The sequence below is a fragment of the Zeugodacus cucurbitae genome, chromosome 5 (assembly GCF_028554725.1).
Source record: "Zeugodacus cucurbitae isolate PBARC_wt_2022May chromosome 5, idZeuCucr1.2, whole genome shotgun sequence".
NCBI lineage: Eukaryota > Metazoa > Arthropoda > Insecta > Diptera > Tephritidae > Zeugodacus > Zeugodacus cucurbitae.
In genome coordinates this window covers 1,814,016-1,839,567 of record NC_071670.1, presented here as the reverse complement: position 1 = coordinate 1,839,567, position 25,552 = coordinate 1,814,016, and the positions used below count along the sequence as shown (strand labels likewise).

The window sequence follows — 25,552 nt, the reverse complement described above, 5'->3', positions numbered from 1 at the left end:
TGTTGTAGGAAGTGCACACACGTACAAATGTACATATGTAGCTTAAATATATTCTAACAACCTAAAAAGTCTAGCTCAAACTAATTTCTAGCACACTTCGTTTCACAATCTCGTATCAGCTGTTCGCGCTTTGATTGACAGGTAATTTCTGAAAGTCACAGACAGACTGCTACACCTGTTTGTGTCTGATTTGCACAATCTATTTCATTGCAAATCGCAAATCGCACAACGAATAGCCATGTGAGTGTTAAATCGCTAATGCTAAGCTTAATTCCAGCAGCATACCGCTAATCCTTTCACAAGCTTAAGTGCTTTTCAAGCGCTCAAATAAACACAATACATATGTTCATACATATAGTATATACATATTTATATGTTTATTTATTTTTATGTAAATTCTTCTACATGCCCGCAAAGCTCAGGCTTTCTTCGTTAAACCTTAAATCAGTTAATAGTTTGTTTACACGCGCACTTAACGTGGCCCAAAGTAATGTGTATTATAAAGCATTAAAAGCTCAAGTGCAAAAATACTCACCACAATTCACTCAGGTTTTATCCAATTTATATTGACGACGTCATTATTTCGCTCTTCGCTCTCGAGTGAGTTTTCCCACATAGGCGCTCTTTTACTCTCTCTCTTATTCTCTGTTTGAGTGCGTGAGTTTTGCTCAACGGTGCTCTCCGTTTTCAACGCTCAATTTGTACGCTCTCGCTTTCTCAATTTAAGCAGTTGATTAAAGCTCAGCTTAAATGCAGTTTGTTTTGTTGAAATCCACATAAGTTGCGGTTATTTTCTTAGTCTTATTTTTGTGGTCTTATCAGCTGTAGATTATGTAGCTCAATGTTGTTTGTTAATCTCAAAAATATTGCAATGAGTTTATTATGCACTTAAGCTTTGCAAAATGTCATTTTATAGTTTGAAATATTTGGTTTATCTTGATATTTGAACCCCACTCGGTAGTTCAAGATACATATGTTTATGTACCTAGATCGAATTCTGTTTATTTATAAGCGATCTTAGAACTAAAATTCAGCATTTTTTGATAATCAACTGCTTTACTTATCGTCTAATTGCAAATCGTAAAGATATGCCAAAGAAAATAATGCCTCACACCAATATTCTTTGATAATATTAATTTATTTTTCGGTGTGAATTAGGATTTATGGCACAATTATATACCATATATGTATGTACACAATCCGCTATTTGAAAGTTTAAGTATGGTACCCTCACTACTACATATGAGTCTCTATGTGATTTTGTTCGACCAATTTGTAGTCCGATAAGATAAAGATAAACTAGAAACTATGATATAAACTACAACAAAGCAGGGTGAAACGTCGTTAATGACATTTATAGATACATACCTATCTGTTTATACGATTTAACGAAGTAAACAGAGAGTTTTTTATTGTGTTGGGGTAGAAACTGGTGAGAATTTATAGAGGGGGGTAAGAGCGAGCTGGCCAGAGCACACAAACTAGTAGTGAGTGCAAAGAGAGCATTGAGCGACTACGCCAAAGCACATTTGTGACGTCATTGAACTCAACAAAAAAATATATAAATACATTATTACCAGCTGAGCGCTTACTGGCTAGAATATTCCTCATTTTGTGAGAATTTGGTTAAAAACTGACTACACCTGCACCTAACTATGCTTGCTTGAGTTGTTTGTCCATCTATTTTGTTTGCCCCAGAGTGCATCAGCGGGGTTTGTGTGAAAACCCGCTTATAAAACGCCGATGAATTTCATTCACATCCAGAGCGCACGCTCCCGCATTGACTCGCGCTCACTGTCATTTGACGAAGCGCTATTTGTATGATGTTGACTTTTGCCGCCGAGTCGCCGCCGCCACCACCGTTGCGTCGTGTCGTTGACGCCGACAAGCAGTTCACACGATTTACGGCATAAATCAGCAGCGAGTCATTGGTTTCCATTCAGTTTGTGCAAAACGAGCGGCGAGCAATGCAGTGATATAACAAATAAACGCTTGTTGACGCTTGAGCTAGAAATTTTTCGGCTCTTCCCCTCAACGTCGCCGAGTACGGCAGCTGGTTGGTGGTTGATAAACAAAGTAAAAAAGATAATAATAATAGCTAAATCGAGCGAAAATCGTGCAGCAGTGCTGAAAAAGGAAAACTGTGTAACGTCACACAATTGGAAAATGAAAATTATATAGACACAAGCTGAAGGCTGACGGCTGCAGTTGAGAAACTCTGTATTGCAAGCTGCGGAACTCCACCAAAGCAGCTTTAAACGGACGCTCTCACGGCTTACGCTGTAAAATAGCAAAGTCGTGCAAAAATTTGTTTCACACTTTGGTGATAACAACGACTGCCTGCTGGAAACTAGTGTAAGAGACACGTAGAAGCGGTAGGAGCTGCATAGAGTATACAGGAAATTGTATTATTTAAATTTCTCGCACCAAAAACAATTCCATCCATCCTGCCGTTGTATTGAAAGACAGCGCATACCAACAGGCGCTGGCAGCAACTATAAATAGACACATCCTTTAACTTCAAAGGGAGAGCGCCATTTGCGCCACACACGCACACAACTCGCACCGCCCACACGCGCTTGCCATTAGACGCCTACGCGTTCCAGTTTGCGTCGTAGAGCGACGAACCGCTAAAAGGCACATCGTGCCCGAAAAGCCCTAGCAGTGCAACCTTGCGTCTCGCAGCAGCAGTATTAACAAATTTGGTATAAAAGAAAAATAAATTTTTGCACCGACGCCACTAGCTGCCATCAGCGAGCTAGCTAACTTCACTTAACTACCGCTCATCACTTGTCAATTTCACGTCAAGATGTTCACACGCTGTCGCCAGCAACAGCTCCCACAGCTTTTCCACGCCTTCACATACGCGGTGCTGCTATGTGCCGCCTTAACTCAGGCATTCGTCATTAAGGATGACGAGTCCTTCCTGCAATCGCCCTACTATCAGTCGCAGGGCGAAATCGAGGACATGTTCGCACGTTTCGCCAAGACATTCCCGGAGAATGCGCGTGTCGAGACCATCGGCCGTTCGCTGGAGGGCCGCAATTTGGTGGTCCTGCAAATCGGTCGGAATGTGCAACAACCACGCACACCACTGACGCCCATGGTCAAGTACATAGGCAATATGCATGGCGATGAGACCATCGGCCGCCAGCTGCTCATCTATTTGGCACAATATCTGCTGTATAATTATGAGACCAACTTGGAGGTGGCAAATCTGGTCAACACCACGGATATATATCTGATGCCGACCATGAATCCAGATGGCTATGAGCGTTCGCAGGTGAATAAGCGTGAAATGTGGTGAAGTATAGTTTAAATTGAAAAGTGGGATATTTTGGAATTTAAAAAATCAACTTAATTCTATCTAAAAAACAGTGTGAAAAAGTGCGAAAATGTTGCTCGGTTTGCCTTTGAAACAGTGCATATTAATTTATGTGTGCCTGTGTGTGGGTAGTATTTAAAATGCAGCGTTGCATTCGCAATCGTTATTCGCCGTAATTTATTTTGTCAATGGCGTCGCTGTGCATGGACTATAAAGTGTTATTTAAAATGGTTTTTAGTTTTATGATTTCTTTCTTTTATTGAAAACTTATTTACGTATTTTGCGCGCCGCTGTGAAGACAAGCAATTTATTTATTTTTTTTTTTTTTAATTTAATTTCCAAACACGTCACTTGCATAACTACCAAGTTTACCATAGTTGTTGTTGTGTTAACTGTAGTTGCTTTCAATAGAGTGTTAAACCAAGAAGGTGAATATGTTAAAATGACAGATAAAATTATAAAAAAATAATGGTGGTAAATAGGAAGGAATTTGTAAATAAAATAAATTAAATGCGCAATAAAAAAATAAAAATAATAATAATCAGAAATAAAAAAATATATAAAAAAATAGTAAAATTATTATAAAAAAATTAATAATAATGAGAATAATAAAACGTTATAAAAAATAGTGAAATGAAATAAATATCTAAAGTAAAAATATTATAAAAAAATTTAATAAAAATTAATGAAATTAACAAAACATAATAATATACAAATAATAGCAACAGTTATAAACAGAAAATTTTAATTTTATATCCCATTAATTAACAAAAAAATAAAAGAATAACGTAAAATTGGGAAAATTATATAAAATTATTCATGAAAGAGTAAAAAATAATTTAAAAATATATAATAAATAATATAAAATTATGAATAAGAAAATTAATAAATATACTGATAAATATTAAAAATTAAAAATAAAAAATATTAAATATCAATTATCATTATAAAAGCTCACAAAACGTTCTGCGCTGATAAAAACCACAATTTATAGTTCAAAATGTGAATACTTTCTAAATTTTATGCTTTTCGAATAACATATAACCTAATTTGTTGCGGTTCTATGCTCCTCGAGGAGCTGGAGTAACTAAAAAGAAGAAGAATTAGCTAACAATTTAAATGATATTTAACAAAAAAATATTTTTTTTTACCATCGCACCGTTTTACAACTAAAAATAAGACATAGTCGTGAGTTCTCAATTTAAATCTGTTTTTTACACTAAATCAAAGAAAATGATATTTCTAAAGTCGCGTTCGAGTTGAAAATTTTACTATATTTATTCTGCTATTTAACACTTACTACTGAAACGCTCTAATTGCTCTACTTCAAGTGCTGCAGTTCTATTTTGTTTGTGAATACCTGTTGATATGCGAGTGTGCGTGTAGATTAAAATTTTTTTTTTTTTTGTGTTTGCTGTTGTTGTGGTTTTGGAGAAATTTTGTTGAAATATGTTAGAAAGATTTGCTTGGTTCATTAACACTTTATTAGCTGTACTATGTAGACAACTGTATTAGCTAAAATGCAGCAGTCGCGCCATTTGTGTAAACAATTTTGTTTTCTATTTGATTTCGGATTTTTAACAACATGTTTTGCTTGTTTTTTTTTTTAATATACAGAAAGAAAAATATATTTGCTACAGTACAAAAAAATAATAATATTGTTAATAATAATATTACAAAAGCTCGCAAGTAAGGCTAAAAGCTCGAAATAAGTTCTAAAATTCGTAAAAAATATGGAAGAACACTTGAATGGAGCGCAAAATATATATATGACGTCACTTTAGCAGTACGCTTGATTATGAGTGAGCCAAGGTTTCCAACTTGTCATATTCTAAGAAACCCGTAACCCATATTCTAAGTACAACCCGTAAAATTCAGCCTTAAAAGCAAAGTTTCTCTGACAGCTGTCTTATGGTAGAATCGCTAGTGTGACGTCAGCAAAACAGCTGTTATTGTCAAATAAACACTGCACCAGTTAGCTGTAGCGTAATCGACTTACTTGTAATTTAACTTAAGAGATTCGAAGAACCCTATAAAGCTCGGATTTTGTTCGATTAGATGCTTTTAAATGCAATTCAAAGCCGTAAAAAGGTTAAAAAGCGAATTTCGATTGCCAAAAATATCCACAGATTCGCAATTGATTATATTTTTGTATGTATACGCTACTAAACAACACGAATATTCTTAGGGTAGCTAAATTTTTGAATCATATACATACATAATTTGTATGTATGTTTAGTATGAGCGTGTGGTTATGTATACGTGATTTGATGTTGATGTCCTGACGCAATTCTAACACCTGTTTGCCAACAACTCAGCTAAAGTTAAAGTCTATCTGTGTTTGTATTATATGTGTGAATGTTTTTTTTAATATATTTTCTCTATAACATTAACCAGTAACTGCCATGTTTCTAAAATATTCTACATATTTTTAGAGCTCTCCGCGCAAGCATACACACTTTCGAAGCTTTTGCTTGTTGAGCACACATTTTACCATAGCGTTGTTAGTTAGTTGGCGAAACTTTTTGGGGAAAATCGATATAGGCCAACAGTGGAGTTCTGTGCCCCAGCTTTGTTGTATTGGTAGCATGAAAATGTAAATTACCCTGATCCACATATACATACGAACAATACATATATACATATATGTATTTAGCCAGCCAACGACAGCAAAATTATAACAATTGTAGTTAGCTTGTGCACGTTAGTTACTAAAAATAATGATCTACAATAATAGCAGCAACAAAATCACTATCATTCAATGTAGGCGCTGTTGTGTGACGAATGAGAATTTTCATTTGAAATGAAAATAGAAAATTCATACAAATATTTTTTTATATTTTTCTTTTTGAAATTATTGGACAAATGAGTTTGTGGCTTTACCGTTATTGGTTAGATGCTGTTTATTTTTTGTTGTAATATATATATATATATCATTTATAAAGCTTTAATAACTCTTGTGCATACAATTTTTTCATTAATTCTACCTTTGTACATATTCTCGCTGGCGCTTGTGTCAACAAGTTCTTTTTTATTGTTATTACTATAGTTTTTTTTTGTATACATATGTCAATCGAATTTATTGTCAACGTTAATTATATAATATTTCTCATCATCAGCAGTGCAACGTATTATTATTCCACTTTGTTGTCTTGTTGTTATCAGCTGGCGTGTTGGCGTTTGTGTTTTCTAATGTAAATATGGAAGTTATGCATAACTACACAAACAAATTGTTATTTATTATGTACATATGTACATGTATGGATTTGCAGTCTAAAGTGTGCACTAACACAATCACATAATGCCACGTTCTCACCTGTTTGCTCTTGGTAATTTTGTTAGCAATTTCGTTAGCCTCGTGGGTGTCTCGCGTGTTTTATTTTTGCTCTTTGTCGTCTGATGTGTGTTTATTTTATGTATTTTATTTGTTAAAAATTTGCATTTCTTGCACATTTGCATATTTATTGTAACTTACAGTGTGCTAAAGTAAAGTTTTTTATATTGTCCATTGGCTTCTTACTCGAGGCACTCAAAGACACTTTATTTTTGCCATAATTGTCAGACATATTTTATCAATTAAAAATAAAATAAATAAGAGATTATAATTTTCTTAGCATTTGATTCGTAATTTACATAATTACAATATATTTCTTTGACATGAAGACAATTTTTAAAAGAGTTGAATTGTTAAAGAATATATAAATTATAAAAAATATTATTTTAAATTCAAGAAAAAATATATAAAATTTAAGAAATTAGTTTTTAAATAAAAAATGTAATAATACGAACTTAACAAAAATTAAATTGAAACAAATTAAATCAAAATTAAATAAAAAATAGGAATTTATTAAAATTATGAAATTAAATAAATTAGTTTTTTTTTTATTTAAAAATAATAATAATAATAACTGAAAAAAAAAATTAATTTAATTAATTAAATTAAAATTAAAAAAAAGTAAAAATTTATTAAAACTAAAATTTATTTGATTTAACAAAATTATAAAATTAAAGAAATTAGTTTTTTAAATAAAAAATGTAATAATAAAAAAAACTAAATTAACATTAAATTCAAATTAAAAAAAATTAAAAATTTATTAAAATTTTACAAAATAAATTAGTTTGTTTATTTAAAAATAATAATAATAATAACTGAAAAAAAAATTAATTTAATTAATTAAATTAAAATTTAAAACTAAAATTTATTTGATTTAATTTAAATTCTGCACCACTGAATTTTTTTTTTAATTTACATAATTACAATATATTTCTTTGAAATGAAGATAATTTTTAAAAGAGTTGAATTATTAAAGAATATATAAATTATAAAAAATATAATTTTAAATTCAAGAAAAAATATATAAAATTTAAGAAATTTGTTTTTAAATAAAAAATGTAATAATACGAACTTAAAAAAAAATTAAATTGAAATAAATTAAATCAAAATTAAATAAAAAATAGGAATTTATTAAAATAATGAAATTAAACAAATTAGTTTTTTAAATATAAAAAAATATAATAATAGCTTAAAACAGATTAAAGATTAATAATAATAATTTAAAAAAATTTAAATTTAAATTAAATCAAAATTAAATAAAAAAATTAAAAAATTATTAAAATTATAAAATTAAATAAATTAGTTTTTTTAAATATAAAAATAATAATAATAATAGCTTAAAAAAGATTTAATTAATTAATTAAATTAAAGATTAATAATAATAATTTAAAAAAATTTAAATTTAAATTAAATCAAAATTAAATAAAAAAATTAAAAAATTATTAAAATTATAAAATTAAATAAATTAGTTTTTTTAAATATAAAAATAATAATAATAATAGCTTAAAAAAGATTTAATTAATTAATTAAATTAAAGATTAATAATAATAATTTAAAAAAATTTTAATTTAAATTAAATCAAAATTAAATAAAAAAATTAAAAAATTATTAAAATTATAAAATTAAATAAATTAGTTTTTTAAATATAAAAAAATAATAATAATAGCTTAAAAAAGATTAAATTGAATTAAATCAAATCAAAATTTAAATTTAAATTAAAACTAAATCAAAATTAATTTAAAAGGAAAATTTAAAATTAATAATTAAAAAAAATAATAAAAATTCATTAAAATTAAAATAAAAATTTCATTTATTTCATTTAAATTCTGTACCGCTTTTTACATCAAGTTGAAAATAGTAAAACTATCCATTTAAAACTTTTTTATATTATTTTATATGTATTTATATTCATTTATTTTATATTTATTCATTTTATATTTTTCCCTAAACGCTTTATCTGCTCTACTGCAGCAAAAATCTGCCAAAGTAATTAAGTTCATTTTACAATGACGTTTTATTAAATTTCGTTATCGCAGTGCATCACGCGGTGGCAGCGTTCTCACGTTATAAAAATTAAAAAACTGCAACATTTGAAAAAATAAAAAATAAAATCAAAAGCAAACACTTTGCGTGTGGCGTTTTTTTCACGAATTCAGTGTTTATTACAAATGTATTATATGTATATATATATTTTCTATTTTTATTTTATTATTTTTTATTTTATTATTTTTTATTTTTTTGTATAATTTTTTTCTTTTTTTATTTGTTTTTTGATTCAGTCTTATTTTTATTTTTGTTTTTTGTTTTGTAATCACAATGATTGTCGTATATACAAATGTATATTCTAACAAATTCTAACAACTGTATCGTTGTTATTGTTGCAGCTGCTGTTGTTGCTTTTATTTTATTTTTTATTTAGTCATTTTTTTCTTTTTTTTTCTTCTTGCTCTAAATTCATGCGAAATAGGAGCATAATAAACAGCTTCACTTTATTGCTGCAACTGTCAATGTGTTGTTTCTTTTTTCTATCATCGCTGCTGCTGCCTGAATGCAACATTGCAATAACAAGACGCCGACTGCGATGGCAACTTTTGTACTTTGAGTTATGCGCATAAATGTATGCAGTTGTTGTGTGTGTGCGTTTGTATATAAAGCGATTAAGTTTTAACGATTCGCCTTCGTTCTGCGACTCGCCTTCAAAGACAACTCTGACAGTGCAATTTTTACACTGTTGTTGTTATTGTGATTATGTGCATATAGCTTGTTTCATTGTTGACTGCTTTGTATTCATTATAATTTATATTTGGGTTTTCATTACTGTTGATAGTGTTTGTTTGTTGTTTTTGTTGTTAAAACAACATTCCATACAGCAACATTTTTCTTATATCAATATGTATGTATAAATAAATAGAGCTAAGCGCCTGTAATGCGCCAATTCACTGCAGTACAAATAAACTCAAAATAAATATCCTCATTCAGCGTGCATTGTACTCGGTTAGGCAGCGCTTCTTAAGCTGCTAAGCGCACAGTGAAGCTTTTAGTAGTAATACAGAGCAAATTTTGTTAGTATTGATTCACAAAATTAACACTGATTTTCTATGATATCTGTACTGATATACTATATACATTTATGTATGTATTTCAAAATCCCCTTATTCTCCATGGGTCCTACTTGCTATTTATGCGATATTTAATATTATATATTAAGTACAGCTTCAATAATATAGTACAATCGTTTCATATTTTTATTTGATAAACTCATTCTTAAAATAAATAAAAAAGTAAAAAACATACTAACGGTATTACAAAGAGATCATTGTGCCTCTACCGGTATCATTAGCAGTGTTCACGAATCAATGAACTTCATACAAAAATATGATTGTCGTCACACACATACATGCGTACACTCAAAATCGCCATATTGTAGGCATTAGCTCGTTTTGAGGTTACTCATACGCCACCGCCACATTCAACAATGGCTGCCACACACAGCTTTATAACAACACAATTGAACGGCACTTAATGAATGTCTGTTTGTAATGTGTTTTAACGCATATTTACTTAAATTATTATATTTTTTAATCAACATTAAATGAGCGCATTTCCGCTAATGTCTAAAGCGATTTTTGGACATTTTTTTGAAATTTTTTTAAATAAATATTTTAATATTATTTTATTTATTTTTATTTTTGTGATTAGATTTTTTATTTATTATTTATTTTATCTATTTATTATTTATTTATTTAAATTATATACTTTTTGTTGCTTTTCTTAGACTTCAATGAATAATAGTTCAAATTTTGTCGGGAATCTCACAAAAAAAGTGAGGTTAAATTTTATTTATGCACCTTGTACTATAATATTACACATCGTCTAAACTACTGATAATGCGAAAATAATTATCATTAAACAAAAGACGAAAGAAATAAATAATGTTGCTAAATTAAAATGCGCAAAAATATAATTTTAAAAGGGAAACACAAAAAAAATTAATAAAAGAAAAAAAATAAAAATCAAAATTCAAAGTGCACGCATTACAAAAAAGTATATTAAAAGTAATTGCTAAAAATTACAACTTATACATATTTAATTCACACATTTTGACAACAGTTGACGCCAGCTATGCCAGTAATATGTGGCGGCTTCACTGGTAATCGCTTTTTTTTTTCTAATTTTTAAACATGAGCACAAATAAACACAAATTTATTTTTTTACCTCTGCTTGTGTTTGTAAAAAGGTATGCATGCACTTACTACTACTTCTATTAACTGTCTCTTGTGTGTTTTTACCTTTTTATGGCACAATTGCACGCACTTTTGCGCTATAATTTTGTTGTTGTTTTTGATTTTTGTCTTCTTTTTTACAAATTCATGTCTTTTCGCATGCGTGCCGTACAAAGTGTTGAAATATTTACCGTCTGTCTGGTGTACTAAATGCCAATTAAGTGTCGACATTTGTTGAGCGATTTTTAACAATTTCAAACTTTTCTAAATTGCCACTAACACATTCATGCTTACATATTTATGTATGTACATATGTGCTTCTGTATGAATATGTATGTGCATATAAATATCTGTGCACACACGTATGTAGTCCATAGATTGGGAGATAGTGGTTTATTTTGCAAGCGTTGGTTATTCTGCGCTCATAAAAATGTAAATAAAAATCCGTTATGCAGTAACAAATTTTTGGTAAAAATATTGGTTTATATGATTAAAAAAAATTAATTTATTTTGTCGAAAATATATTTAAATGTTAAAATTGTAAAAAAAAGTTTAAAAAATCATTTTCTTGAACACCTCATTTTTTTTTAACGTACAAATTTATTTTATTATAAAAAAAAATATTAATTTTGTTTATGATTTTTAAATTCCTTTTACATAAACAAATTTTAAATTTTTTATCAGCTGACAACATACATTTTTATGTTTAATTTTTGTCTTAAAATATTATTATTTTTTTATTAATTATTTATATATATATTTTTTATATTTAACTCTATAAAAAACATTTTTGTTATGAATTTTGTGAATAATAGATAAATTATTGGACTATCGTTCAACCAATGCGTGAAAATGTATTAATCAATCATTATCGAAATCTTGCTTGAGCTTTTACTCTTCGATTGATTTAAGTACAAATATACATATCTATACTCGCTTCGAATATAAAAATAATTTGTTCAATTGTGTTATAACATATTATTCGTTACATGCATTATTTTTTAATATATTAATTTTTTTATATAATTTAATTTAATTATATATATATTTATATATTTTTTGTTTTCCTTATATATATATTTAAATTTTTTTTTTATTTTTTTTAACAAAAACAAACAATTTATGTATTTCTATTTTTTTAGTTTTTATTTTATATTTTTATTTTACTATATTTCAATTTATATAATTTTATGTTTTTGCTTTTTAAATTTATTTTTGTTTTTTGTTTTGATGTTAATTTTATTTAAATTAAATTTTTATTAATTTTTTTTTAAATATTTTTTATATATATTTTATATTTTTTTAATATTACTTTAATTAATCTAACTCTACTTTGTATACATTTGCTTTTATTGCGCTCGTATTACCCAATATGTTTATACGCTCGCATTCCGCGGTTTCCTGCATTGAATGCCAAATTTATGCTGAAAACCCCTCAGCGACCGATCGCTTTGAATAACAAGCATTTAATGTACTTGGAAAGGTCAAGTACAAGCGGTACACCGCATAGTCGTACACCACAATTATTGGGCTTCTTGCAATGACAGTACATGACGTCGAACATACATATGTATCGATAAATACATATATGTATAAATTATTATTATTTTTGCTTCGCTTTTGTTGCTTCAATTTGGCGCATTTGTCATTTAAGTCGGTGGTCGGTGGTATTTAATATCCAAATCCAACACACACGCACCATATTTGTTTGTATGTATGTGTATAAGTGCACGTGTGGTCGCTAGTTAAAGTTGCCATATGGTCAAAAACTAAATCATTAAATTAATTAAATATAAAGAAAATCCGCACTCAGCGCACATAATGCAACAGCTGTCGGTGCTAACTGGTCGTAATTGACACCCACATTGAGGTATTAGCTGCTTAGCGTACTTACTCGTATGTGTAGATATGTATGGGTGTTTGTGCGGGTTTATCGCGTCGTAATATGCTTTGTTTTTGCCTTTCTTCTCTGCGATGCTTATCAATTTCGCACTTTTTCCATTTGAATTTATTTTCTCTTTTTACAGCCATTATCGATTACTCTTATCTGTCATTTCTTTGCATAAAAAAAAAACAATTTTTTGTTGTTGTTGCGCATGTATTTATATCTTATTGCGCCGCTTGTATTTCCAGGAAGGTAATTGTGAATCACTTCCGAATTATGTTGGTCGCACCAACGCTGCCGGCATCGATTTGAATCGCGACTTTCCCGATCGCCTGGAAAATCAACAAGTCACCCAATTGCGTTCGCATCGACGTCAACCGGAGACGGCGGCCATCATTAACTGGGTGCTGAGCAAACCGTTTGTCTTATCGGCGAATTTCCATGGCGGCGCAATTGTGGCGAGCTATCCATACGATAATTCAATGTAAGTGCCTACTGCGACTGAGGAGAAGGCTAAGGAGGAGTGGTGGGTGGAGGTGCGCAAGTTGTGCAGCGGTTGGCAAACGAGTTCACGAGCGGGTTTATGTGTTAACAGCGCAAAAAAGCGCACGTATTACGTATGCGCAAAAATATATTTAAATGCCTACACACACATACACACATCTGCTCATTTACATACATACATACATACATACTATAGTTATTTATTAGTATGTGATTGAGGATACATTTCGAAAAGTGAAAGGATTAATGCAACGTATTCTGAGTATACGAAACAAAGGCTGTGTGTGTATGTATGTTTGTAAATATTCATTTTCGCGCGCTTAAACATACAAACACGCTTGTGAGGCCAGCCGCCAGCTTGCACTGCGCCGAAAGTGGGACATTCTCTTTAACTCGAACGCTTTTGTTGATGACTTTTTTAGTTATATTGTACAGATTTGAAGATATAACTCGCGGTTTTGCACCAATTTCTTTTTATAAAATATAAAAATTTGAGGTTATGTTTTTTGCTTAATATTTTATCACATTTTCTTGGTATAAATAATTTAAAAAATATATTTGTTTCAATTATTAATAATCTCTAATTTGAAGATTTTATATATTTATATGATATATATGAAACATATTTATTTAAAAAATGTACAATATTTGAGGTTATGTTTATTTTTACATTTTATCGTTTTTTTATCGATTAAAATTATCCAAAAAATATATTTTCCAACAATATAACAATATCTACCAATTATCTGCGTTCGAGTTTAGTGAGAATGTTTCTCCGCCACATACATTTCTTAACTCCTCTAAAAATACCCCCGAAAAAACACACCCACCTACATACATATACATATATGTTTATATGACCAGCGCCCATCATGAATGCTGCGAGGAGAGTCTCACTCCCGACGATCGCGTTTTTAAGCTAATGGCACACACCTACGCCAACAATCATCCGGTCATGCGCGAGGGCCACAACTGCAACGACACCTTCACCGATGGCATAACAAATGGCGCCCACTGGTATGAGCTGAACGGTGGCATGCAAGATTTCAATTACGCCTTCACCAACTGCTTCGAGCTGACCATTGAGTTGTCGTGCTGCAAATTCCCCACTGCCGCCACGCTGCCTGCCGAATGGGTGCGCAACAAGCGCAGTCTTTTGCAGCTACTGAAGTTGGCGCATACCGGCGTCAAAGGCCTGGTTACGGACGCTAGCGGTTATCCAATCAATGATGCAAGCATTGTGGTCTCTGGGCTGGAGGATAAACCGATACGCACCACGAAACGCGGCGAATACTGGCGTATGCTCACACCGGGCATCTACAATGTGCAGGCTTTGGCATTTGGGTAAGTGGCATATGGAACGAAGGAAAAGGGAAAGTTTTGCTGAATGTGACTTGGTATGGCTTGTTTGAAAGCAGAGCGTGTGCTTGCGAATGCCTCAAAAATGTGTTAACTTTATGCAAACTTTTAATGTTCACTTCTTTGTGTTTGTTTCTTTCTTCTATCGATGCTTCGCTTTTGCTGCTGCAGCTATCAGCCCAGTGAGCCGAAACAGGTGCACGTGACCAACGAGAACAACGAGGCGCTGCGTCTCGACTTCACACTCTCGCCGCTCGAGACGAGTTACGATGGTATAAGCGGTTATTACGGCCAATATTTCTTTAGACATTAAAGCGTGTGTCCCTCAACTGCTCAACTGCGTTACAATTGCTCAGTTGTGGTGAACACAAGTTTGCATTGTTCGGTTCACACTTTTTACACTATGGTTTCTTTACACTCATTTCATATATGCTTTCAATACTGTGATTTATTAGCGTATGTGGCTGGGAAAATGTGATGCAAAAGCTTGCGCAAGTTGCTGGAAAACAATATATGTCCTACTCTTTGTGTAGCAACTATTGTTGCTACACATGCATTTGATGCAGCAGAGTTTTCGCCAATGTAACTGAAAAGTACAAATTTTTTAAGTTTAAAATTTTTTAAAGCTTTTGCGCAAGCTTTGGTTTTTGCATACAACCTCTGTACAACGCACATTTATCACACTCATTAACCTATAAACTCTCTACTAGCTAACTACTACTCGAATTTATTATGAATTGTTTCACGCATGTACTTTGCAAAAGCTCTCTATGCAAATTTTCACCTAAGCTTTCATCATGCACTCAAGCTTTCACAATGACGTTGAGTCATCTGTAAAAGAACTTTCGCACTATCATACTCACCCACACATTCACGTGCACTGTACGCTATAGTTAGTGTCATGCCGCAGAGCTTTCATTTTCACATATTCACATTAATCACATTCAACACATATACAATTGGCTTTTCACATCAACGAACAAAATTCATTGCACAGTGTCCTTGTATAATTTTCCTTATCTAATATTACGCATTTAGCATTTCATAGCTCCCTATATACTACATTACATATGTATTTAAATAGTGAATACGAGTATGAAATGATATACATACATATACATAGATGTCGATATGTATATTGCATTTGCATACGATAAAGAACAGTTCATTTACTATAATCAAAAAATTAAAACGAAATAAATAATGAATAATGAAAATAAAGTAAACCCACGTACTTATATTATAATAAATGTATGTATATTTAATCACTGTTATTGTTATTATATCAATGTGTGTATGTGAGGAATAAATAAAATATAAAAACCTGTTTTGTGTCCAATTATTTATTATGCACTACATAAAATATATATTTTATTAATAACTAATTATCACCTTATAATAAATACGAGTTCATATATATTATATAACATTAAGCACATATTGGCAAAATTAAACTCACTTAAAAGTTGTCTAAAAGCACAAATATGCAACAACATTAAAAATGTGAAATTCATAAGTTTTCAATTGCTCAGAAATTTTTAGAAGAATTATGTTGTGATTTGTTATGATTTATCTACTGAATTGTAACCAAAGCGTATGTGAGCGCTTAAGCTTTCATCGGTCTGACAGAGCTTTTAATGTATCATCTTATTTACTATGTTAACTTGCAAACAGCTTGTGACAATTTTACGAATTTTAAATGTTCACATATGATCATGTTTTCCCAAACTTCAATCTTTCTTGAGCTTTCACTTAGGTTTATATCTTGACAATTTTAAATGATCACATATTACACTGGTATTTTAATTTCACATTCAACAACATTTTGTGAGCTTTCACCTATACTTATATTTTTAGTGATTGTAGCTTTTGAAATAAAAAGTTTGACTTATAAAGCTTAGCGAAGCTTTCAACTTTAAATGAAAGCTTTAAGCGTGAAAAAGAAAAACGATTCGATCTATTTAATAAATGACTTATTTACAATGACTAATTTATATTTAATTAACAGTTTAATTTTAATGAAAAGTATCAAAAAAAGCCCGTCTTTAATAACAACTAGCCCATACCTGAGGTGTTAATTACGCCAATATAAGCAGAACTGGTTACTTCAAAGCGTATAGCATACGTTTAATAATTCCATTACTGTATATTGAAGTTGTTAATTGAACTCAAATTTAGGCCGACTAAGCTGGATGGCTGAGACGATGGATCAAGACTTCGAATAAAAGTTCAATAGGCGTGATGAGACGTCGCCAAGACTCATAATTTTGTCATATAACATTAAGACGGCAATTTATTAAAAATTTATAATCATACGGAGCTTTGAGCTTTTAAAAAAGTTAAAGTTTTTGAGCTTTCACTTGTCGCAACTAAAACTATGTAGCGTTATAGTAGTAAAAATATAATTTTAAATGTTAAAATACAAATTTAATTATTAAATTATTTATTTATATTATATTTTATTTAAAATTAACAAAAATATGTTATATTAGTTACATTATGGTATTATTAATTTAGCATAAATTATTAATTAATTTATTACTAAAGTAACCATTCAAAGCTAAAAGGGTTACCATTATAGCATATAAATAAAAATATTAAATATTAAAATATATATATTTAAATAATCCACTATTATAATTATTAATTATTAAACAAATTAATGAATTCCAGAAAATACGTAAACTAAGTAATTTTAACTGAATTATCAAAAATGAGTGATTAAATATCAACCAAAGTATCAATAAAGCAAAGCAACTCTGCTACTGTGCACAAATGAATCGCATTTAAGTTTTAACACAAAATAAATATAATAATTAACGACAGCTGTGGAAATCCAGCAAAGTTTGGCGATTTATTTTATTTGAAGGAATATAATGTGAGCTGAGGGTATTTTACTTCAAACTAATGCATTACTCATCCGCTTTTTACTATATCACCACTGTCACAACTATCAAAAGTCACTGCTTAGTAGTCATAGTCTTTAGTTTCTTCTTGTGATTTGGATTGATTTGGTTACTATAGGAAATTTATGAATATAATCATACATTGATTTAGAATTTTTTTTTCCTAATATTTTTAGTGCATTTTTCTATTTTAAATTTGAATTTGTAATTTTTCAGTACTGTAGTTATTTAATTTCATTTGATTTAATTTTTATTTTATTTTATTTTATTTTATTTTACTTTATTTTAATTTTATTTTATTTTATTTTACTTTATTTTATTTCATTTAATCTTATTTTATTTAATTTTTTTCTTTTAATTTATTTTATTTTATTTTGTTTTGTTTTATTTTTTTTTACTTTATTTTATTTTAATTTAATTTTATTTTATTTTATTTTTATTTATCGAACATTACTAATTTATGCTGTAACCAAATCTTGCATGATTTCTGTATTCAATTTCATTTTATTTGTTTATTTTTTAACTTCTTCATCTTCATCATTTTAGCAGTGTAAAATTCACGTTTTCACTTTTCGCACGCTTTTTGAAAGCCATATTCCACCTGATGTTTGCAATTTTTATTATTTTTTTATTACTAATGTTTTTGTTTACGCTTCTTTAACAAATGTAGCGAACCTAATTTTGCATATATTAACACAATTTTTAATTAATGTCTTTTTTTGATATCTCTCATACACACACACATAATCGAACCGAACATCATGAAATTATTTACTTTATTTACTTTCTTCTTCATCATCTACATACGTTCTACTAATCTCTTTTAGGTGATTTCCGCAAAGTGAAAGTGGAACGATCCAAAGCGCCAACGAATGACGATGATTTTCTAACGCCAACCAAATTCGAGCATCACAACTTTACGGAAATGGAAAAGTTTGTATTCAAAAATAGTTACATATATGTAAGCTTTTAAGCTTTTGAACTCAAACAGTTGAAAGTTACAGAAAATCTTACAAACGAGAAAACTCAGTTTAGAACAGTTTAGTATAGTATCCTCGGTATCAATTAACAAAGCAGAATTTAGTTTTGCAAAATAAAGCTTATCAAAGCTTTTTGTCACAGTGATGTGCGCATCGTAGAAGGCTAGAGGTGCTTTACAGCGTTTTTGAAACTTTATGTAAGCTTTGGCATAACGGTAAGTATTTGCTCATCATGAAAGTTGCAATCGATCATTAAGGATTAGTGCCACTACAGCTGTTTTTGGCATTATTGCAGCTTTAAGCTCATAAGCTAAAAGGTTTAATGAACTTGTATGAAAGCTTGATTTATTTTACAAGCTTTAGCTCTTGAAAATATAAGAAGTTGTCAGTCAGTTTAGCAATACTAACTTCTACTAGAACAACTGCTTGAGTTCCTCAAAAGCTTGCTGTAAGCAAAAATTTCACAATTTCACAATTTCAACACCTCCGCTAGATACCTACGCAACATTGCCGAATCATATCCCAGCATAACGCGTCTCTATTCGATCGGTAAGAGTGTACAGCAACGCGATCTCTGGGTAATGGAGATATTCGTCTCACCGGGTCAACATATAGACGGGGTGCCGGAATTTAAATATGTCGCCAATATGCATGGCAACGAAGTAGTCGGCAAAGAAATGTTATTATTGCTCACCAAGTACATGTGCGAACGCTATGGTGTCGATGGACGCATCTCGAAGCTGGTAAATACGACACGTATGCATTTCCTCTACAGCATGAATCCTGATGGCTATGAAGTTTCACACGAGGGTGATAAATCAAGCGGCAACGGACGTGGTAATGCGAATAATGTCGATCTGAATCGCAATTTCCCCGATCAATACGGCACTGACAAGTATAATGCGGTGACCGAACCCGAGGTGGCTGCAGTCATGAAGTGGACGCTCTCATTACCGTTTGTCTTGTCGGCGAATCTACATGGCGGCTCTTTGGTGGCCAATTATCCATTCGATGACAATGAAAATGATTTCAACGATCCAATAGCACGTCTGCGCATGGCAACGACAATGGGACGAAAACTTAATCCGACGGAGGATAACGAGCTCTTTAAACACTTGGCTTTGGTGTACTCGGAGGTAAGTCAGAGTCCCTTTCTCTTTAAGTCTCAACCATAACTGTTTATTGCTTTCTAGGCTCATCCCACCATGCATCTTGGCGACCCCTGTCCCCTCTTCAAACACGAACACTTTCCTAATGGCATTGTGAATGGCGCCCAGTGGTACAGCGTGACGGGCGGCATGCAAGATTGGAATTATATACGCGCCGGCGTATTGGAACTGACACTCGAGTTAGGTTGCGACAAGTTTCCCATGGCCGATGAGTTGCCAAAATATTGGCACGACAACCGCGAGCCATTGCTGAAATTTATAGAGCAAGTGCACAATGCAGTGCATGGCACGGTGCGCAGCTCCATCGGCTCGGCTATAACGGGTGCGGCGGTACGAATGGACGGCGCCAAACATGCCAGTTTCAGTGGTGTACATGGAGATTACTGGAAGTTGGCCTTACCGGGCAGACATAACATTACAATACTGGCTGATGGGTGAGTAGCGAGCGGTTGAAAGAGAGAGAGAGTCGGTAATATTTAATGCATTTTTGTTGCACAGTTTCGCGCCATACCGCGAGGAGATCGAAATACCAGAGGATACACGTGAAATGCGTCTGGATGTTATCTTGATGCGCGACGATCCACAACATTGGTCCTCGGCTAATGATTTCCGTGTGATTGAGAATGTGGTGAAGACGCGCTATCACAGCAATCCGGAAATACGCCAACGTTTAGCTGAGTTCGAAACACAGAGTGGTCAGATTGCGACCTTTGGCTATGCGGAGAGTGAATTCGGCATCTACTACAACTCAATTAAACTAACGGCAGATGTAAGTATTTGGCTTTCAGTTTTACTTGCTTTGGAAATGCATTTCTTTACTTCATTCTTGAATAAAATTCTTGCAGATCGGTGAGCCGGAGGAGACCAAATACAAAATTCTCATACTCAGTTCGTTCTTCGACACCACCTCGCCGCTAGGTCGTGAAATCACCATGAATATAGCGCGTCACATACGTGAGGGTTACCAAATACGCGATACAAGCACCTTGAACTTACTGCAAAAGAGCGTGCTTTACTTGCTACCGTTAACTGACAACTTCAATGTCATCTTCGATATGTACAACAGAAAGTGAGTAACACACAATTGACAGATATATTATATAATTCCCTCTCGTTATCTCTCTCTTTACAGTAACTCCCTGTGCGATCCGGAATTGGGTAATGAGCTAGCCGATCGTTTGCTTAGTCCCGAAATGGAGAAAAAACGCGATTTGCTTTTGCAGTTTTTGGACAGCGAACGCTTCGATTTGGTGTTAACCTTCACTGCTGGCAGTGCAGACTTGACGTAAATCTCTCTGGAAGACTCTACTTATTCCAACTGATACTGATACTTCTCTCTCTCTCTCTAACAGTTACCCCAAAGGCGAACCGATTATCGAGAAGCTCGCACATTCCATCAAAGACAGCGAATTCAGCACTTCACCACACCAGTGCCCGCTCACCAGCACACGTTCGCTGCATCAAGCCACCACCGAACGCCTTACGAATCTTCTCTACAAAATGTACAACATACCGCTCTTCAGTTTGGGTCTCTCCTGCTGTCGCATGCCCGTCCAGTCGGAGATCGCCGGCATTTGGCGCACAAATATCGATAAAATCAAGAATTTCCTGCGTCTCATCGAAACCGGCGTTGAAGGCCTGGTGCACAACGAAAAGGGTGAGCCGCTGCGTAACGCTTACGTGCGTCTCATCGATCACAAGCACGTCTACAATGTTACAAGCAATGCAGCGCATTTCCAAATAATACTGCCACCTGGCGAATATGCTTTGGAAATCAGCGCGCCACACTATGAGTCCGAGGTGAAACGTGTGCTGATCACACCACAGCAGGTCAACAATGTGGGCATGGTGAAATTGAATCCATATACGCTGCTCACCGGCGTAAGCGAGGTGCATCGAATGGGCGGCGACAATATGGGCAGCGCCACCTCAATAACCACACAGTCGGCGACCATCTCCGGCTTCGTTTTGGACACCACCAATCATCCGGTGAAGCATGCAAAGGTTTCGGTCGTGGCGCCACATACGCGCAACTATCTGCGCAATTTCACTGACAGTTTGGGCGCCTACAGCATAAGCGGTGTGCCGCTGGGAGAGGTGACACTCCGGGTGGAGGCGCCGCGTCATGTTAGCACAGAGCGCGCAGTGCACGTGGAAGGTGGCGCTGTGCGTGGAGTCATTTTCCGCCTAACGGTCGACGAACATGTGTGGGGCATGCCGCGTTGGCTGTTCATTTTGTTCGCCAGCATCATCATTATTGTGGGCATGATCCTCTGCTTTTTGGGTGTGCAATTCGTGTTGGCGCGACGTCATCGCGCGGACAAACGCTACTACAGCTTCTCGTTGCTGCCGCAGAAGGGAAAAGAACTGTTCGAGGATGACGGTGACGATGGCGAAACAGAGCTGTTCCGCTCACCCATCAAAAGTATGTACTTAGAAAAGACATGTACTTGGGAAAAAATTGACATGAACGGTCATCTGACCTCTGACCTAATTAAATTTTTACTAAATTATTTTCTTCTCTCTTCAAATTTCACAGAGAGCATGTCCATAAAGCCTTATTATGATGTCGAAGGACTCGAAATGGTGCACAGCGATGAGGATGACGACGATTTCCGCAACGAATTCAATGAGGATAGTGGTGAAGAGGTTGTCATGTTGGATAAACGAAAATAAACTGTGATTAATCAAGGAAATAACAAAAATACACAACAACAACAACACGCTGATAGTAATTAGTAATATAAAGAGCAAAGACAACAGCAAACCAGAAAACAGCGGCAGCATAATTTAAGACAAAGTACGTACTAACTCAGTTTTACATGCTAAATTAGAACATACATTTTATATAATATATAAACATTTTTAAAGTAGTCGATAGTTATTATATGAAAAATAATTTGAATATATTTTTTTTTGGCGCAGAAATTTCAAAAAATTGAAATGCATTAAAAGTTTTAAATTTTAAAAAATAAATTAAAATTAAATTTTTAAATACTTCAATGCAGTGAATGTTAAAAAAGAAAATAAAAAAAAAATATTTTCTAAAATTTCATAATTAATTTATATATATTTAACCTTTAAATATATAAATTTAAAAATGCAAATATTTGAGATGATATTATTCTTAAAATCCTTTATGTACGTAGAATTGTGCTAAAATATACAACAACAAAAAACGAAAAATTAAATATTAATATTTATAATAACTGCCAACCTCTGCAACCGAATCTCAACTAAAAGTTAACATATTGAAATTTTATATAAAAAAAGAAATCAGCTTTAAATACTAAACCTGCTAGTGCTTTCATATTTCGTCAAATTGCAGCTGCGTTCAATAAATAAAAAAAAATCATTTACCAAAAAGACTGAAGGTAAATTGAAAAATCAATTAATTTGTATAAAAAAAATGAACTTTATACAAAAAAAAATGAACTTTATACAAAAAAAAATGTGTGCTTATTCACAAAAATTGTGCAAAATTAAGTTACTCATTTGCCAAAGTTGCTTATACATTTTTAATATATGTGACCTGGTCTACGGAAAGGGGGCTTAGGTGTCAAAAAATCAATTTTCACTTTTTAGTTGATTCGGATGGAAGATGAGAGTTGTTTATTTTTAACAGCTGTTTCCCAGAAAACTAGTTTTCGCACGTTAGCTCCCTTTTCGTAGACCAGGTCACATATATTGAAATGAATTTAAAAGCTAATATAACAATAATTAAACGCGCACTAGTGCTATTAATAATAATAATAATGAAATATTCAAAAATAATGATTAAGGAAAGACAATTTTAATTTTTTTTATTTAAACTCGAGTGAAATTCGATATTTTTTTACAAAATTTTTATTACAAAACGAATTATTTACAAAGTTAAATTTTTGTTTATTGAAGTTTTATATATTTTGGCACTTTTTTCATTATTTGGCAGCTTTAAAAAATTTATAAAAAAATTAAATTCGAAATCAAATAAAATATGTTATTTTTTAGTATTTATTTTTTTAATTAACGTCATATTTTTAATCATTCAAATTTTTTTAAATTACAAATAATTATTTACAGTTATTTTTTATTGAAGTTTTATATATATATATATTTTTAAATTCATTTGTCAGCTTAAAAAAATATCGAAAAATTTTAAATTCGAAAATTATTAAAATATGTTATATTTATTCATCAAAAAATTATCTAAATTTTAATTAATTATTTATAATACTTTTAACAATCATTATAATCACATTACCAGTGAAACCAACATTCCACAAAAGTTGTATATTTTTTCATGAAATTTTCTATTAATGCGCATTTTTTTAAAGAGGTTGTATGTATTTATAAAAACAAAAAATGAAAAAAACATTTTAGTAGTTTGTAGCTTTATATGCTCCATATGAGAATTAAAAAAAATTACTCATTAACATTTTTTAAAGCAATTTAAAAAATATTTTCTAACATTTACATATATAAGTATAGCGTGTGGAAACCAAAACTGTGCAATAAATTATGAAAAAATACATTTATTAATATAAAAGAAAAAATATTTACAAATAATATAAATATTTAAGCAAACACACGCATACGCACGCAAGCCAAGATATTAAAACAGCTGACAGCTATACATACATACATACAGTTTTACAATGAGCAGTGTATTAAAAAAAGATTTATTTGCTTTAAAAGTGACACACCTGCTCTGTATTTAGTTAAAAAAAAGTTAAAATTAAGTATGTGTGTATGTGTTGTGCTCATAGAAATGTGCACACGCGCGAAATTTTATCCAACTCAATATTCTGCAGTTTGTAAGTTAATAAATTTTTTTTATTTAAAATATTTTAATAAAATGTACGCAATATGTATTTATAAATGAAAAAAAAAGATTTTTTTAAACAAAAAAAGAAGTAAGTAGTTAAAAAATAATATTTTTTAAATAAAAAAAAAATATATTTAATGCACTTTTTTCTAAAAAAATCCTTAAAATTAAATTATTATTAATTAAATTTGAGATTTGCTTGCAAAGATATATTTATTTTTTTACTTTTTTGCTTTTTAATTAAATATTTCATTTTTTATATTTTTTTAAATTAAATATTTAATTTTTTTTAATTTTTAATTAAATATAAAAAACAATGTTTTTAAATTTTTTGTAATTTTGCCTGTTGTATGAGTGTGTATGCGCTTCGATTTCATGATGCTCACTAGTAGTGAGTGCCATAATCACAGATAACAACATTGCCGACGTTGGACAGACGACGAAGCAGATGACACTAATGGACCGCTAGCACTGTCAATGTTATTTCTTGAGTTTCCTAGGACGATGCGCCACAGCATGTGTATGTGTATGCATGTTGTTTACGTCTATATGTGACATAAAAATGTGACTTGTGAGATAAGCGACTAAATATTCCACTAGCGAAAGCAAAATAAGGCAATTAATCGGACGCAAAGCAAATATTAGGCGGGGAAATGCTGAAATTAATGAGATTTTTATTTCATAGTTATTTTTAGTAAGAGTTTGCAAAAATTATGAAATATTAAATGAGACGATTTTAACCCTTCTACGACGTGTGGAGGTTGTTGAAATTTTCTAATAAAAAAAATTAAATTAATAATATAAAAATTAAATTTAATAAAAAAAATTAAATTAAATTAAATAAAAAAGTATAAAGCAAAAAAAAAAAAAAAAAAACAATTTAAAAAAATTAAAATTAAACTTTTACTTTTTAAAACATAAATATTATAAGACTAAACCAAATTTTATTACATTTTTATCTTTTTAATGATACTAAAACTCGTTTTTTACATAAAAAATATATTTTTTCCAAAAAAAAAAAATTGGAAGAAACAAAAATATTTAAAATATTAAAAAAAAA

The 25,552-nt window shown here is 31.2% G+C and overlaps 1 protein-coding gene across 3 annotated transcripts in view; it reads left to right on the top strand.

Annotated features, from left to right (window-relative positions):
• Positions 1 to 22,556, top strand: part of LOC105208766 (carboxypeptidase D) — a 28,221-nt gene extending 5,665 nt beyond the window's left edge. Inside the window, exons 1-12 of one of the 3 annotated variants that reach the window (XM_011178795.3) lie at positions 1,748 to 3,283; positions 13,016 to 13,251; positions 14,136 to 14,615; positions 14,802 to 14,902; positions 18,364 to 18,469; positions 19,010 to 19,652; positions 19,710 to 20,119; positions 20,184 to 20,454; positions 20,531 to 20,754; positions 20,818 to 20,970; positions 21,038 to 22,110; positions 22,225 to 22,556. In XM_011178795.3, coding sequence (XP_011177097.2) covers positions 2,810 to 3,283; positions 13,016 to 13,251; positions 14,136 to 14,615; positions 14,802 to 14,902; positions 18,364 to 18,469; positions 19,010 to 19,652; positions 19,710 to 20,119; positions 20,184 to 20,454; positions 20,531 to 20,754; positions 20,818 to 20,970; positions 21,038 to 22,110; positions 22,225 to 22,361 — 4,308 coding nt within the window. In that variant the 5' untranslated portion in view covers positions 1,748 to 2,809 and the 3' untranslated portion in view covers positions 22,362 to 22,556. Of the gene's footprint in view, positions 1 to 1,747; positions 3,284 to 13,015; positions 13,252 to 14,135; positions 14,616 to 14,801; positions 15,958 to 18,363; positions 18,470 to 19,009; positions 19,653 to 19,709; positions 20,120 to 20,183; positions 20,455 to 20,530; positions 20,755 to 20,817; positions 20,971 to 21,037; positions 22,111 to 22,224 lie in introns of those variants that run through there. The other 2 variants (XM_011178793.3, XM_054232595.1) reach the window with 2 other exon arrangements.
• The last annotated feature ends 2,996 nt before the right edge of the window (positions 22,557 to 25,552 follow it).